Source organism: Saccopteryx bilineata, chromosome 3 (assembly GCF_036850765.1).
Source record: "Saccopteryx bilineata isolate mSacBil1 chromosome 3, mSacBil1_pri_phased_curated, whole genome shotgun sequence".
Taxonomy (NCBI): Eukaryota; Metazoa; Chordata; class Mammalia; order Chiroptera; family Emballonuridae; genus Saccopteryx; species Saccopteryx bilineata.
Genome location: NC_089492.1, coordinates 278,210,643 through 278,225,916, shown reverse-complemented (window position 1 = coordinate 278,225,916; position 15,274 = coordinate 278,210,643). Strand labels below are relative to the sequence as shown.

Here is a 15,274-nt window from a genome sequence, read left to right as displayed (position 1 = left end):
GTGATAGGCACTCATTATGATTGTCCCTGTTGGGCACATGAGGAAACTGAGGCCCAGAAGGGCTGAAGTGACATGCCCAAGGTGAAGAAGCCAGTAAGCAAGAAGGGCTCTGCCAAGCTGTGTGCCCTTGGCTTCTTGTCTGGGGGTTTGGGACACAGCCCCTGCCCCACTACCTTTCAGGGTCACCGATAAGATCAAATGCAATAGACGCCAGGAACCTCCAGCTGGAAGGTTCTCTAGGAATGTGAGGAACAGCGTTATCCGTTATCCATGGCATGGGCCCAGCTGCAGCAAGCACTATCTTCGGGGACATCAGTGCACTCCCTGCTCTGACGCAAGCAGGGCATTCATTCGCAAGCCACCAGGGATGCTGCTTGTGTTGGTTACTGCCCAGCAGGTTACAAGTTCATGGCCCTTTTCCCCACAGTCCAGAGCTGCCTCAGCCTCCTTTTCCAAGGCCTGTGTGGGGCCCATCTGTGGAATGAAGACTTCTTCCACTAGGGGAGGGCTGCCAGGGTAGGTGGGGCGTCGGGGGCCAGATGCAGGGAGAGCCTTATTCCAGTGTCCTGCACAAGGACCAGCTGATGTAGCAGGCTGTGGGTAGGAGGGGGGTGTCTAGGGTCACTGGGCCAACCAGAAGTGGAGTCAGGTCTTGAGCCTGAGATCCTCTCCTCCCCCCACTGCAAGTCCCAAGTGGTTTCTGATGCAGGGCAGGCCACAGGTGAGGTGCACAGCTTAGGGACTTGGAATCAGTTATTTTTAGATGTGACTCTGGGCCACTCTTCCACTGTGTGGCCTCAGGCAGGGGCAGGGATAAGGGGAAGCCCTCCCTCCAGGGGATGTGATGCATACACAATGAAATGACATTTGAGAAGTGTGCAATGAGTAGTATGAGTCAAATAGCACCTGCAGCTAACCCATGCATCTACAGGTACAGTGTGCTGTGCACACTGCAGACAAACAGCATGGTTCGTTTCGGGTCCTGCCTGCTGCTCTGGGAGTTCACGCTCTCTCTGGGAGACAGGAACATCCACAAGTAATTCTGGCTTACTTACTTACTGAGCAAGCCACTCAACCTCTCTGTGCCTCTGTTTCTGTAAAATGGGGATGATATTGCTACTTCATAGGTCTTCATAGGTTGTTGTGGGGATTAAATGGGTTAATATAGGTAAGATGTTTAGAACAATGCCTGGCACATAGTAAAGGCTATGAAAACGTTTGCTGTTATTAAGAATACAATGGCAAAGTAAGTAAAATTAGGACTTTTCTAGAAGAGTCTCAGTATGAAATATTCTCTTCAGTTGACACAACTCATTAATGTCTAGAATTCCAAGATACTGGTATCTATGCTATGCCTTGAAGAGTACCTTGTGCTTCCAGTAGAAGCTCCCCAAATCCTTAGCTGGTTAATTTGAGACCTATCCCTCCCACTAATGTGCTGTGTGACCCTGGGGAGGTCATGTACCCTCTCTGTGCTTCCCATATTGTGAATTGTGAGAGCAAGGATGGGAGAGCCACATCTGGTGCCAGAGGGCGTCCTGCTGTGGGGGTGTTGAGTGAAGAAGTACCAGAGTGGTGGGGGGGCAACTTCTCAGAGAAACACAGTACATGCCCCACCCCCACCCCACTCAGTTTCCAGGCTTGGCCCAGAGTGAGGTGGCCTGAAACAAAGCATGTCATCTATGTAGAATGGTGGTAGCCTCTGTGCCCAGGGAGCAGCCATCTGTGACCCTCCTCCATGCGGGACACCTCAGGCGCAGTGTCCCTGGGCCTTGCCATCTCCCTCCCCTGCCTCCCTGCTGCCAGCTCTCCCCCCACCAGTTGAATATTGACTGGGTTCAGTCCTGTGCCCTCCGAGCCAGTTTGTGGCATCAGGACTGTCCAGGCGCCCCAGAAAATCTTTGACACCAGAACCCAGAGCCGTGGGGCTTCTGATTCCAGCTCTGCTGTGTGGCCTCGGGCAAGTGGCAGACCATCGGGGCTTCAACATCCTCGCCTGTCAGATGTGCTGGCGATGAGGTTTGTAGGTGAGATGGGCCTGCAAAGGGGCTGCTCCTGACCAGGCCGAGCTCAGGGAGCAAAGTCCTTTGTGGTCGGTCAGGCTGCATCTCTGTTTCTGTCACCGGCTGTGGGCTCCTGTCTTCCTCCCTGACTTTGAAATCCTTCATGGCTGCCTCCTCGCCTTTGCCCATTCGGGTCCTCCAGTTGGGGGCATCCTTTCTCTCTGTTCATCTCAACCCTTCCAGCCTGGCTGTCTTCCCACCCCCTCCAGGGTACCTTCAGCTGACCCTGATGGCCTCTCTCTCTCTCTCTTCTTTACAAGGAAAAGAAAGTGTCAGACTGCCTGATGAGTTGTTTCATCGCACGTGAGTGTGTGTGTGTGTGTGTGTGTGTGTGTGTATCAAACAGACATACAGATCTGGTTCTCTGAGGAAACGTAGACAGACTCCTTTGACTGTAAGAACTGGGACCTCTACCCCTTAACCAAATATCCCCCACCAATTAGAGGTGCACAGCAGGCAGGTGAACTCTTAGTTTCTAGAGCGGGCCTCCCAGGTGGGCAGGTCGGCTGATGGCTGCCTGGCGGAGTAGGCAGAGAAGGATCTGTTCATTCTCAGCCCCACCCCTCATCCCTGCTTTCCCCTCAGTCCACCCTGCCCACCCCATAATCACAGCTGCTGGCAAACACTCACTGAACACTGATCCTGTCCTGGGCTCTGCCATAGCCTTTCCATGGATTAACTCATATACGGTACTCCTTGCAACACCCTATGGCTTCTATTAGTCTCCCGCGTTGCAGGTAAGAGGCCTGAGGCACAGAGGCTTGGGGTTACTGGCCCTGAACTGCCCTGCTCAAGACAGGCAGAGGCAGGATCTGAACCTGGAGCCCTGACTCCAGATATCGCTCTTGCTGAGACTGAGCGGCCTCTGCAGCCAATCACCATCGACCCTGCCACCCCCACCCACCCACCTGCAGACACTCCCCACCCGGCCTGCAATGCAGAGTGCTGCCAGCCCAGGGGCTCCTACTCTCTATGAGCTCACACCATGGCGAGGAGACAACACGAAGACTGATAAATTCAACAAGATTTTGAGCACCCGCGTGGGCACCTGGGGTTCTGGGAGAACACTTGAGGAGGAGTTGTAATTGCTGCCTGGGCTGGGCTGGGCTGGGCTGGGACAATCCAACAGAGCTTTAGTCAAGGTGGGAGGACTTCATCAGTGAACAGCAGGGAACATTCCAGACCAGAGAACGCAGTGTGCAGAGGTATTGAGGTTGGAAGTGCTCGTGGGACAGTTGGCATCTCATCAGAGCCCTAAAGACAAAATGGCTTGGAAGCAGGCAGTCTGCCACCAAGCCTCCCTGGATACTCCCACGTCTGTTTTCTGCTGGATGCTGTTCGCAGCTAGAGGTCTGAGTTCTGTACTGTGTGGCCCAGCAACTGGCCCACCGCCCTCTGGGAACGTCCCTCCTTGGGTCTGACCTGCAGCCCACTCCTACCACCACACATTCCCTTCTGAGCCATTCACTCAGAGGTTGCTTCATGGCCACCATAAAAAATTCCGACACTGAATGAATAAAGCCCTGGCCAACCAGGCTTGCCAGAGACACTGGCTTGGCTGCGAGAAGGATTCCGTGTCCCCATCCCTGACCCTGCGCCGAAACGTTCCTGGGCTGGTCTTCAGTAGCGCTCTCTCCCTGGGTGGCTGCTGCAGCCCAATTCAGTCTTGCAGGAGCCCCCCAACCCCCATCCCAGTCCCCTCAGCTACCCACCTACTGAGAGCACAGGGAGCACTCAGTACTTCCTTACAGCTACTTGAAAGAGCCAAAAAGGCCCAGCTGACAGCCCAGAGGACTGGTTCCCAGCTGGCTCCAGGCCGGTTCTGTTTCCAGTGTGTGTCTACGGGGATTAGGAGCTGGGAGACCTGGTGTGTTTCCCCTTCTGGGGGGGGGGGGTCTCAGTCTTCCTGTCTGGGCAATGGGATAATCTCTAAGGCACAGTTTCCCAAGCCAATCTGCTCATAGAAGGACTTGCCAGTCCCTGCGTGGGAGTTTCTGAGTAGGTATGGGGTGGGGGAGGGGAACACAAATTTATTTTGGGAGTTATGTCTCTTTAATTTCTTCTCTTCTTAAATTAGAATACAGTCACTCCATTAAACTAAACCCTTTCCCCGCCTCTCCTAGCACTCCCTTAACTCAATTCTTTTTTTTTTTTTTTTCTTGTGGGAGAGACAGAGAGAGTCAGACAGAGGGACAGATAGGGATAGACAGACAGGAAGGGAGAGAGATGAGAAACATCAATTATTCGTTGCAGTTCCTTAGTTGTTCATTGATTGCTTTCTCATATGTGCCTTGACCAGGGGGGCTACAGCAGACCGAGTGACTTGTTGCTCAAGCCAGCGACCTTGGGCTCAAGCTGGTGAGCTTTGCTCAAACCAGATGAGCTCACACTCAAACTGGCGACCTCGGGGTCTTGAACCTGTGTCCTCCACATCCCAGTCCAACGCTCTATCCACCGTGCCACTGCCTGGTTAGGCAACTCAATTCTTATCAGATCTTTACAACACCTCAAGAGGCAGGAAGGGTGGGGTTATTAGCCAGCCACTTGGTGAATTTTTACCTACGGAATATATACTTCTAACTGCCTCCCAGGTCATTGTTAAGGACATTTAAGTCATCCCAGAAAGTTTCCTCATGTCCTTCCCAGTCTGGATCCCTTCTGGTTAACCACTTGGGAATAAGACTTTGTCCCCAATGACCCCAAGTGATTTTTATAGTCTGGTACCTTTGGGGAAATCTGCTCAAAGACCCTCCGTAGCCCAGACATTCCAGGATTCTGACCTCTGGACTGGGGGCTCCCTAACAACAGATAACTGCCCCTCTGACCCCACCAGGTATGGCTGGGAAGCCCAAGGTGAACTCCCTTGGTCTCATATCGATTTGTTAGGCTGGTTGGGGGCGGGGCTTTAGAGGGTGTTCCAGGCCTGGGAGCAACCCTGGAGCCGGGAGCAGGGGTGACTCCCTAGGAGAGAGAGCGGGAGCAGGGGTGACTCCCGAGGAGAGAGCCGGGAGCAGGGGTGACTCCCGAGGAGAGAGAGCCGGGAGCAGGGGTGACTCCCGAGGAGAGAGAGCCGGGAGCAGGGGTGACTCCCGAGGAGAGAGAGAGCCGGGAGCAGGGGTGACTCCCGAGGAGAGAGAGCCGGGAGCAGGGGTGACTCCCGAGGGGAGAGAGCGGGAGCAGGGGTGACTCCCGAGGGGAGAGAGCAGGAGCAGGGGTGACTCCCGAGGGGAGAGAGCGGGAGCAGGGGTGACTCCCGAGGAGGTCCCTGTGCAGGGCTTGGCTCAGCGCCTTCCATCTGTGGGACCCTGGGTAGTCTTCACCACACCCCCTGGACCATTCCCTCAACTGGCCAGTGAGGATTAAAATTAGGTCAGCTCTGTCATTCTCAGCACACCACAGGTGCTCTTCTGAATGGGAAAGGGATGCTCAGAGGTGCAGAGACCGACCCAGCACCTTGCTGACTGTGTGACACTTGACTCAAGCACTTTGCTGACACGCCCTGGTTTCCCCACGTCACTTTCAATGTGGCTAATAATCCCCACCCTGCCTTTTATCACTGGCATGTTGTGAGGACCTAGTGCAATTCAAGTGCAGGGATTATTGAGAAAGAGAAAGGTTTAATAGAGGAATGTGACTGGTTTTCCGGTTTTGGTGATGACTTCAGTGGCCTTTCTGGGGCCAGGAACAGAGGACTTCTCTTGGCACCGAGAGGGTAAAAACATCTCCCCCAATCTTGGGTACATTGTGCCACTGGGTCTGGGGTGTCGCAGGAGGCAGGAAGTGAGATCAGGGAAAGGCGGGGCCTTGCTGCAGCCTCTGGGGGCGTCAGGCAGCTTCGCCTCTCTGAGCCTCAGTTTCCGAGTCTGTGAGACGGGAACCACGTTCATTCATCATCCTGACATCATGAGATGCCGTGGAACCCAAGCTCAGCTGCCTGCGGCCTGTGTGCCGTCTCTTGGGTGACCAGTAGCTTTGGGCCAACACCTGGCGGGGACTTGACTGGAGCCTCGCTGCACCCCTGCAACGCTGGTACCATCCCAGTTCCCCGGGCGGGCCTCGGGTTGCAGCTGTGGCGGCCGGCAGATCGGCATTCAAAGTCCGGCTCCACCATCACACCTCGAAGCCTCTGTTACCTTCATCTGTAAAGGGGGACACGAGGACGTAGCTCATATGGGGCCTGGCACACACCTGGTGCTCAGGAAGGATATGGGTTCACCCGCTGGGTGGTGCAGTGCAGACTCAGATTCCTGGGCTTGTGAATGGGGTGCACAGCCGCCGCTGCTGCTGGGGAAAACGGGCGGTGGCCCGGCCCGGGGTGCCTTTCCTGCTGTTGTTATCCCGCAAGGTGCCAGCACAATGCTGGTACGTAGTAGGTGCTTTTGCTACCCTAGTCAGTCAGAACATCCAAGAGAACAGACTGTCTGTCCTCCTTCCTCTGAGTCATTAGTACCTGGAACAGAGCTGGGTAGACAGCAGATGCTCAGCAAGTGTTTGGGAATGAAGGATGAGTGAACAAAGATGGGTGAGCGTCAGTTGTGAAAGGACAGGGCTGGGGGAGGGGAGCTAGTCTCCTCCCGCCTCAGCCCTCCTGGGCTAATCCCCAAAGATTAACCTAGGGACAAAACCAGGTCACTGGCCACTGACCCAGGGCTTTGGAGTGAGCGTCCAGGGCTGGTGTAACCAGGTGTGGACAGGGTGTGGAGGCCACTCCTCACGACACTCTTCACCTCAAGATGGCCTTTCTGTCCCCCACCCTGGACATGGTCCTCACCATGGTCCTCAGCTTCCTCCTCCTGGTGCTGGCCTTGGGCCTGCTGTGCTTTTTCACCTGCCGCCTGGCCAGGCCGCTCAGGTAGGAGAGCTCCCCTGGGGCCGCCGCCCCCTCCCACCAGCCTTCCTGCCCAAACTCTTTACTTCTGTTTGCTCCTGTGGGGCAGGGGGAGGGTGGGCACTAGCCTCTCTATGGTGGGGAAACTGAGGCCCAGAGAAGTTGAGTCAGCCTAGGATTGAATTGCACTTGGCCAGGGACAAGCTTCGCTGAGTTTCCTAAACTGTAAAACTGGGGGCTAACAACACTTGGGAGGATTAAGTGAGGTCACAGATGTGAACAGCTCAGTGCTGGGTACCAGAGTGCCCCCAAAATGGTAGTGATTTTTTTTTATCAGTTCTGTTATACTGCCATTTGTCCTGGACCTTTTGAGACCCAGCCCATGGCTGGCTTTGTGCCCAACTCCCAGGGCTCCCGTGCCTTCTGCCCCAGGATGCTGACTCAGGGCCAAGGCCCAGATCATCTCCCTCCCCTGACCCACCACGTAGCTGCTGCCGCCCCTCCCTGGGCCAGAGCCGGCCAGGGCTGTGCACACTTGTCATGAATAATCAGGGCACGTATCTGGGAGCCTGGCAGAGACGGTCCGGCTGGGAGGTGGGGGTGATGGGGTTGGCACACACGCGGATGCTCCATTCTGAGCTGGTGGAGCATTGGCAGAGGGTGGTGGGCAGCCGGGTCCCCCGCAGCCCCAGACTGGGCCCCACAGACCCCGTCACCCAGGACTGCCAGAGAGCAGACTTGGGGCCTCTGAGCGGGGAGGGGGAGCCAGCAGGGGCGACTGGCTTCTGAAGGCTTTCCTGGATCGCCACCCCCTCTCCTTTCCAAGCAGAGGCCATGGCAGAAAGCACCTGTCAGTCTCCAGGACGACCCATCTCAATGTCACGTCTCCGGGGCCAGAATTCGGGACATCCCAGACATGGCCACAGGGTCTTCCATTAAGTCAGCATGTAGGGAGCTGCTTCAGCGGGCGTGGGGGTTAGAGGTTCAGAGACGGGCAAGGGTCTGTACTGTCACAAAGCGTCCGTCTAACAGAAGAGAGACAAAAAATAACCATAATCATGCAGGGCTGGATGAGCCTGTAGATCTCCTGGGGCCACCCTTCACTTTTATTTTTTCTTATTGTTTGTTTTGGACCCTAGGTGAAGGGAGAGTTGAATAAATCATATCTCTCAGTGCATAGTGTATTATCATGAGCTCAGTTCTTGTTTTATTTATCCATTTTCCCCTTCATCCCTGCTTCCTGCTCCCCACGACTAATCCTACCATCCCCAAAGCTCCTCGTGTGAATATGTTTAATATGTCCTTGAATTTGTATGTGTCCTTGTAAGTTTTGCTGTTTTCTGTATGTGGGTGTGGCTTACATTTATATACAGGGAACTGCATTTTATTCTTTGTGTTTTTTTTAAAACCATTTTCATTTTTTATTTTTATATTTTTAAAGATTTTATTTATTGATTTTGTGGAGAGAGGAGGTGTGGAGCAAGAAGTATCAACTCATGGTTGCTTCACTTTAGTTGTTCATTAATTACTTGTATGTGCCTTGACCCAGCAAGCCCAGGGTTTCGAACCAGCAACCTCAGCATTTCAGGTCGATGCTTTATCCACTGCGCTACCACAGGCCAGGCTATTCTTTGCATCCTTCACACAAGCCTGTGTTTATGCTCCATCCCCATTACTGTTTTGACTTCTGGTTTTAATACCACTGCCACATAGATATTGCTGCCAGCACCTTTTATTAATTCATTTTCCTAGTTATGGACAGAGAGATTGCCCCAAATCCTTATAAGCCAGTGGTATTAAAAAGCCAGTGGGAATATGCCAAATGTTTCTCCAGTAAGCAGGATGGTTTCTCTAGGTTTTTGGTATAAAGTTAAAGGAAGTCTTTTCAATTCCCAGTTTTTTTAGGGCTTTTATCATATGGTTGTCTCTGTCCCCAATTTCTCTTTCTAGATGATCTTGTCAAGTTTTTTAAAGGCTTAAGTGTCACCTATATGCCCAGGTTTCCCAAGTGTATGTATCTAGCCAAGACCTCTCTCCCAAATGCCAAATGCGTATAACCAACTGTCCACCTGATGTCTTCACTTCTAAAAGACATCTCAAACCAATATGTGCAAAACCCCATTTCTTATTTTCCCCACCAAATCTACTCCACCTCACACCTCAGAACACCACCACAAATGCTGAAAGACTGAATGTTTTTCTCTAAGATCAAGAACAAAGCAAGAATATCTACTCTTGCCTCCAATTTAACATGGTGCTGTAAGCCTGTGCAATAAGGCAAGAAAAAGAAATAAAAGTCGTACCAATTGGTAAAGAAGAACTAAAACTCTCTCTTTTTGTCAATGATGTGATTATCTGCATAGAAGATGGCAGTGAATCCACATGCATACACATAAAACTCCCAGAATTGATAAGTGAGTTTAGCAAGGTCACAAGGTCAAAACCTAAAAATCAATTGTATTTCTATGTACTAGCAATGACTAAGTTAAAACAATGATATTAGAAGAGTGCCCCCAAAGTGAAATACATTGGTGTAAATCTAACAAAACACACATAGGATCTGTATGCTGAAAATTACAAAGAACTGAATGCATGGGGAGGCATACTGTATACTGACTAGAAGACTGAACATTGCAAAGCTGTAAACCCTCCCCAAACTGGTCTACAGAGTTAATACGATATCAGTCAAACGACAATGATGGAGAACAGAGCTGGGGTTGCCAGGTTTAGGGATGGTGGGGGGTGCTTCTGTGACTACGAGCCAGTATGAGTTTTTTTTGAGTGGTAGAATGGTCTGTGTTGAGTGTATCCTGATGTTGTGGAGGTCACACAAATCTATACACATGTTAAACCTCAAAATCGAAAAAGGAACCCTCATTCACTGTTGGTGGGACTGTAAAGTAGTACAACCATTATGGAGGAAAGTATGGTGGTTCCTCAAAAAACTGCAAATAGAACTACCTTATGACCCAGCAATCCCTCTACTGGGTATATACCCCAAAACCTCAGAAACATTGATACGTAAAGGCACATGTAGCCCCATGTTCATTGCAGCACTGTTCACAGTGGCCAAGACATGGAAACAACCAAAAAGCCCTTCAATAGAAGACTGGATAAAGAAGATGTGGCACATATACACTATGGAATACTACTCAGCCATAAGAAATGATGACATCAGATCATTTACAGCAAAATGGTGGGAACTTGATAACATTATACGGAGTGAAATAAGTAAATCAGAAAAAAACAAGAACTACATGATTCCATACATTGGTGGAACATAAAAACGGGACTGCCCTGGCCGGTTGGCTCAGCAGTAGAGCGTCGGCCTAGCGTGCGGAGGACCCGGGTTCGATTCCCGGCCAGGGCACACAGGAGAAGCGCCCATTTGCTTCTCCACCCCTCCGCCGCGCTTTCCTCTCTGTCTCTCTCTTCCCCTCCCGCAGCCAAGGCTCCATTGGAGCAAAGATGGCCCGGGCGCTGGGGATGGCTCTGTGGCCTCTTCCTCAGGCGCTAGAGTGGCTCTGGTCCCAACATGGCGACGCCCAGGATGGGCAGAGCGTCGCCCCTGGTGGGCGTGCCGGGTGGATCCCGGTCGGGCGCATGCGGGAGTCTGTCTGACTGTCTCTCCCTGTTTCCAGCTTCAGAAAAGTGGAAAAAAAAAAAAAAAAAAAAAAAAAAAAAAAAAACGGGACTAAGAGACATGGACAAGAGTGTGGTGGTTACCAGGGGTGGGGGGAGGGAGGACATGGGAGGAAGGGAGGGAGAGAGTTAGGGGGAGGGGGAGGGGGCACAGAGAACTAGATAGAGAGTGGCGGAGGACAATCTGACTTTGGGCGAGGGGTAGGCAACATAATTTAATGACAAAATAACCTAGACATGTTTTCTTTGAATATATGTACCCTGATTTATTAATGTCATCTCATTACCATTAATAAAAATTTATTTTTAAAAAAAAAAGATTAGAAAAAAAAAAACCCCTCAAAATCTTCATTCTACAGTTAGGGAGTGAGAAAGCCCCACCCTTGGGCGGGCCACCAGAAATAGCTTCCTTGCTAATTCTGCAACTAGCAGCTTGGTAGCCAGGCAGCTCTACTACCTGCTTGTAGCAATTTTGGGCAAATCACATCTCCTTTCAGAACCTTGGTTTTCTCACCTACAAAGAAGATCTTAAGTCCCTCTCAGCCCACTGTACAGGTTATGAGTGAGAAATCATGGGGAAAGACTGTATAACCAATGAACAGCATGCACTATGCAGGCCTTTTTAATTTAGTCTGTGTCCTTTATAAGTTGTTTAAATAAACTCCCAGAGGATAGGGGTTTTATATTATTGAAGTATAACGTACGTACAGAAAGTGTCCATATCATAAATTGACAGCTTGTTGTGTTTTCAGACTGAACCCACCCAGTTAACCAGCACTCAGGTCAATCAACAGAACAGCACCTCACAAGTCCCCTGGGCCGCCCTCAGTCTCCACACCCCCCAGAGTAGCCTTTATCTTATCTTCTAACACCCTTCATTAGTTTTTATACTTGGTACAATTGGAATCACACTATATGTATTCTTGGGTCTGCTTCTGCCACTCAACCCCACTTTCGCAAGATTCATCCGTGCTGTTTGGGGAGTTGTCAATTACCTGTTCTCATTGTTGTGAGGACTTCCATCTCATGAATCCACACAACGTACTTACCATCCTGCTGAAGATGGACGTGGCTTTGAGGTCAACAGGAACAGGACTGAGATATGAACGTTCTACATGTCTTTTAGTGAACACATCTGCGCATTTCTCTCGGAAATAAACGGGTCGAAGGGCATGTGCATGGTGTCAGCCCTGGTAGAAGCTGCCAGTTTCCCAAAGTAGTTGTACCAGTCTGCTCTCTGCTAGCAGTGAGCAATACTCTGGGAGTTCACAGCCTTGCCAACACGTGGCCTTTTCTGCACACACAAAGGAAGAATTTGGGGTGATTTTCCTTCCCTTCCCCCCTTAAGAGTACTGGTTTTTAACTGATGTAAATATTTACTGTACCAAGCACTGGACTACAGAGGCACAAGGCAAAGTCCCTGCTCTTAGAAGCTCCCAGTGTGGTGGATCAGACGGATCAGGAAAAGAATTATTACTTTCACTATGTGTGACATTCGAGGTAGTATGTTGGCATAAATGATCATCCTGGAAGCTTCCTGGCTTCAGTTTTAAACTATTTTGAATAATATTTTCTTTTTTAAAAGATTTTATTTATTCATTTTTGTACAGAGAGAAGAGAGGGGGGGGTGGGAGGAATGGGAAGCATCAACTTGTTTCCCATAGACAAGCCCAGGTTTCAAACCGGCGACCTCAGCATTCCAGGTCGACACTTGATCCACTGTGCCACCACAGGTCAGGCTTGAGTAATATTTTCATCATGATATTAGGATTTACTCTAGAAATGTACGGAAACCAAAGAAGAATAAAAACGAGAGAGAGAGAGAGACAGAGAGAGAGAGATCGATCATCTGAAAGTGCTTATGTTAGGTGTAGGGTATTTCTTTCCAATTCCTGCCCTCCTCTCCCCCACTGCCAAGTTGGGTTTTTATTTATTTTTATGTTTGTTTTTATTTTTTTAGTGGGAGAGATTGAGAGAGAACGGGACAGACAGGGACAAACAGACAGGAAGGGAGAGAGATGGGAAGCACCAACTCATAGTTGCAGCATCTCCAAGCTGGGTGTTTTAAGGGCCGGGTGGAAGAGGAGGGGGTGGAGAGCACAGGGCTGTGCAATTGGATGGCGCGTCTGGTGAATACTGGGCATCATCACTGTGTTCATTTAAATGCTCCTGTAGAGAAATTTCTCCCTTCGTTTATCCGCTCCCATAGAAACTCCTTCCTTCTGCTGATAAAATCGTTCCCTTTTCCTTCCTCACAAATACCTCTTGCCTCCAACTCCTACCGTAAACACTATGTGGGTTTCTGCCCGAATCAGTGCTTCCCAGAATTGCAGTTCTTTATGAGTCTCAAGTAAACGCTGTTGCCTCTCACCTTGACTTTTTTTTTTTTTTTAGGTTAACACTCACAACAAATGGAATAATCATTTTTTTTCTTGGTTTTGGTGGAAATGATGACATTATTTCCCAGGGAGTACTCATTTATAATTCAACAACTGTGTGATGGAGCTTCCCGAGGGAGGGACCGTCTAGGTTTGCACACCCAGGCCCGGCTTGTGATTGGTGCTCAACAATACTTAATGAATCAACAAAGGAACTAAATGAATGAACCTACGGACTCTGGAGCTGTGGCCCACACGTTCTGTTTTGTTTTCTATTCCTAGGATCGGAACATCACCGAACATCAGCTAACAGCTGACCGCTGCCAGCCCACCCCCTCCCGCCCACGTCGATCGTACCTCTGGGCTCCAGAGAGAGAGAGCAGGTTTCGGAGTGCATGATGATTTCACCACTCTTAGTGCTGGCCATTGGCACCTGCCTTACGACCTCGTTAGTGCCAGGTAGGATTGGGAGGCACAGGTGGAAGGTGGGGAAGACCTGGTGCAGGTTTAAGAGGTATAGGATGAGGGCACTGTCTATGGTTCAGGATCATAGAACCATGCATGGTATTTAAGAACCGGAAACAGATGTTCGGAACAGGAAATCCCAGCTCTGCTACCACACATGTCCTCTAGTTGGGGTTTCTCTTCTCTCATCTCTCTAATAATCTGAAATATAAGTTTCTATAAACTCTTACAAGTGTTGGTATGCTAAATCTTCTGTTGGTATAATCTGCTTAACTCATGGGGTAGTACATTTCCTTGTTTGTAATTCTTGCTTCTGAACTCATTTTCAACACGTGTTGGTTTTGTTTTATTCTCTTTTTTTTCTAATGGAGACTCAGATGGAAGTGTAGTACCGTTCTCATGCATGCACTATTTAATTTTTCAGTGAATTCTAGATAAGTTCTTATGTTAATTTCTCGGTTTGAGTTCTTGCTCTAACTTTAGCAGGCTATAAACTCAGACCCCACTTAGCCCTGGCTCAGATTTGGAGTTGAGCTCACATTTCTTTCCCTGTCCCTTCCATAGACCCATGGCCAGATGTGCACATTAAAACAGCGTTAGCCTAGACCTGAATCTTGTCTGGCACCACCAGGGTCCAGCACCAGCTTCTGCTCACCTCTCTGGTTTCTTTACCAATTTTATTTATTGATTTTAGAGAGATAGGAAAGGAGAGGGAGAGAGAAACATCAATTTATTGTTCCACTTATTTATGCATTTGTTGGTCGATTCTTGTATGTGCCCTGACCGGGGATCAAACTCCCACAACCTTGGTGTATCAGGTCGATGCTCTAACCAACTGAGATACCCAATAAGGGGTTACCTCTGTTTTTGAATTTTCTCTTAATTTGTGGGGATATCCCTTCTCTCTTTTCTTCCTTTTTCAAGCTGTGTACTGTTTTTAATTATTTTGGGGGTTCTTTTTCCCCCAGCATTTCAGTATCTATAGCTAGAGAAGGGGGCCATCCTCGGCTCAGTCCATTATGTGCTTGGAAGTCGCCCTTCCCTCTCTGAGCCTTAATTTCTCCATCTATTCAGTGGAGATAATTCTTCCTTAAGGCTGTTGTGGGAATGACATGGGACACTCATAGTGTCTGGCGGGAAGGGGAAGCTCTTAGGAAGATTTATGTTTCAACAGATTAGGAATTGGGGTACAGAGAAGGGCTGGCCCTCCAGGTCACACAGCAAGTCAGGAGCAGAGCTGGAATAGAACCTGAGCCACTGAACTCCCCAGCCCTCGCTCCCTCTGTGATCCCAGGATGCCTTTCAGTGTGTATCTTTGAGGACCCAAGGTCCCTCTGGGACTGATTCTCTGCTTTCTCAGCATTCACAACCCACCTGGGTGGAAGCTGAGCAGATGGGTGAAAAGGGAAAGGATGAAAAAGTGACAAAAGGAAACATCTTCAAATATTCAGAGTAATGCGGGTGGCCGAGGCCAGGTAGGTTCACACTGGATTCGGGCAGACGGTAGAGGAACTGTGGAGCTGGAAAGCCTTAGGCTGTTCCCGTCTATTAGATTCTCGCAATGGCGGGCAAGCAAGCAGGCTGGGAAAAACCTCTTCTTGGATAGCAGTGATGGGCGACCAAACATGAAAACCACCCCTCTCGGTGGTGGGCAAGTGATCTGCGCCAAGGGAAAGTACCTGCAGCCTTATGCAGACCACACACACACGTGGCTCTGCCAGGTGCTCGCACACTAATCATGCAAGTGCAAGCAAACGAGCCTAACAGCTGTTTTCCCCACATTCAGCAATTTAAATTTTTTATGATGTTTCATTTTAGCCATTCCGACGCGTATGCAGTGGTAGAACATTGTGTTTTCTTTCTTTTTTTCTAAAATTTGGATAACTTTTTTTTTCTAA

At 49.9% G+C, this 15,274-nt stretch overlaps 1 protein-coding gene and 1 long non-coding RNA gene across 6 annotated transcripts in view; one reads left to right on the top strand and one right to left on the bottom strand.

Moving 5' to 3' along the window:
• Positions 1–15,274, top strand: part of ALPL (alkaline phosphatase, biomineralization associated) — a 55,685-nt gene that overhangs the window by 22,861 nt on the left and 17,550 nt on the right. For 4 of the 5 annotated variants that reach the window (XM_066270189.1, XM_066270190.1, XM_066270194.1 and 1 more), the window contains one exon: positions 13,194–13,370. In XM_066270189.1, coding sequence (XP_066126286.1) covers positions 13,307–13,370 — 64 coding nt within the window. In that variant the 5' untranslated portion in view covers positions 13,194–13,306. Of the gene's footprint in view, positions 1–2,000; positions 2,020–13,193; positions 13,371–15,274 lie in introns of those variants that run through there. The other variant, XM_066270193.1, reaches the window with a different exon arrangement.
• On the bottom strand, positions 5,694–11,767 carry LOC136331543 (uncharacterized). The gene is made up of 3 exons (XR_010730502.1): positions 11,583–11,767; positions 7,740–7,916; positions 5,694–6,202 (listed from the first exon to the last, which is right to left on the bottom strand). It is a non-coding gene; the product is annotated as an uncharacterized lncRNA (long non-coding RNA).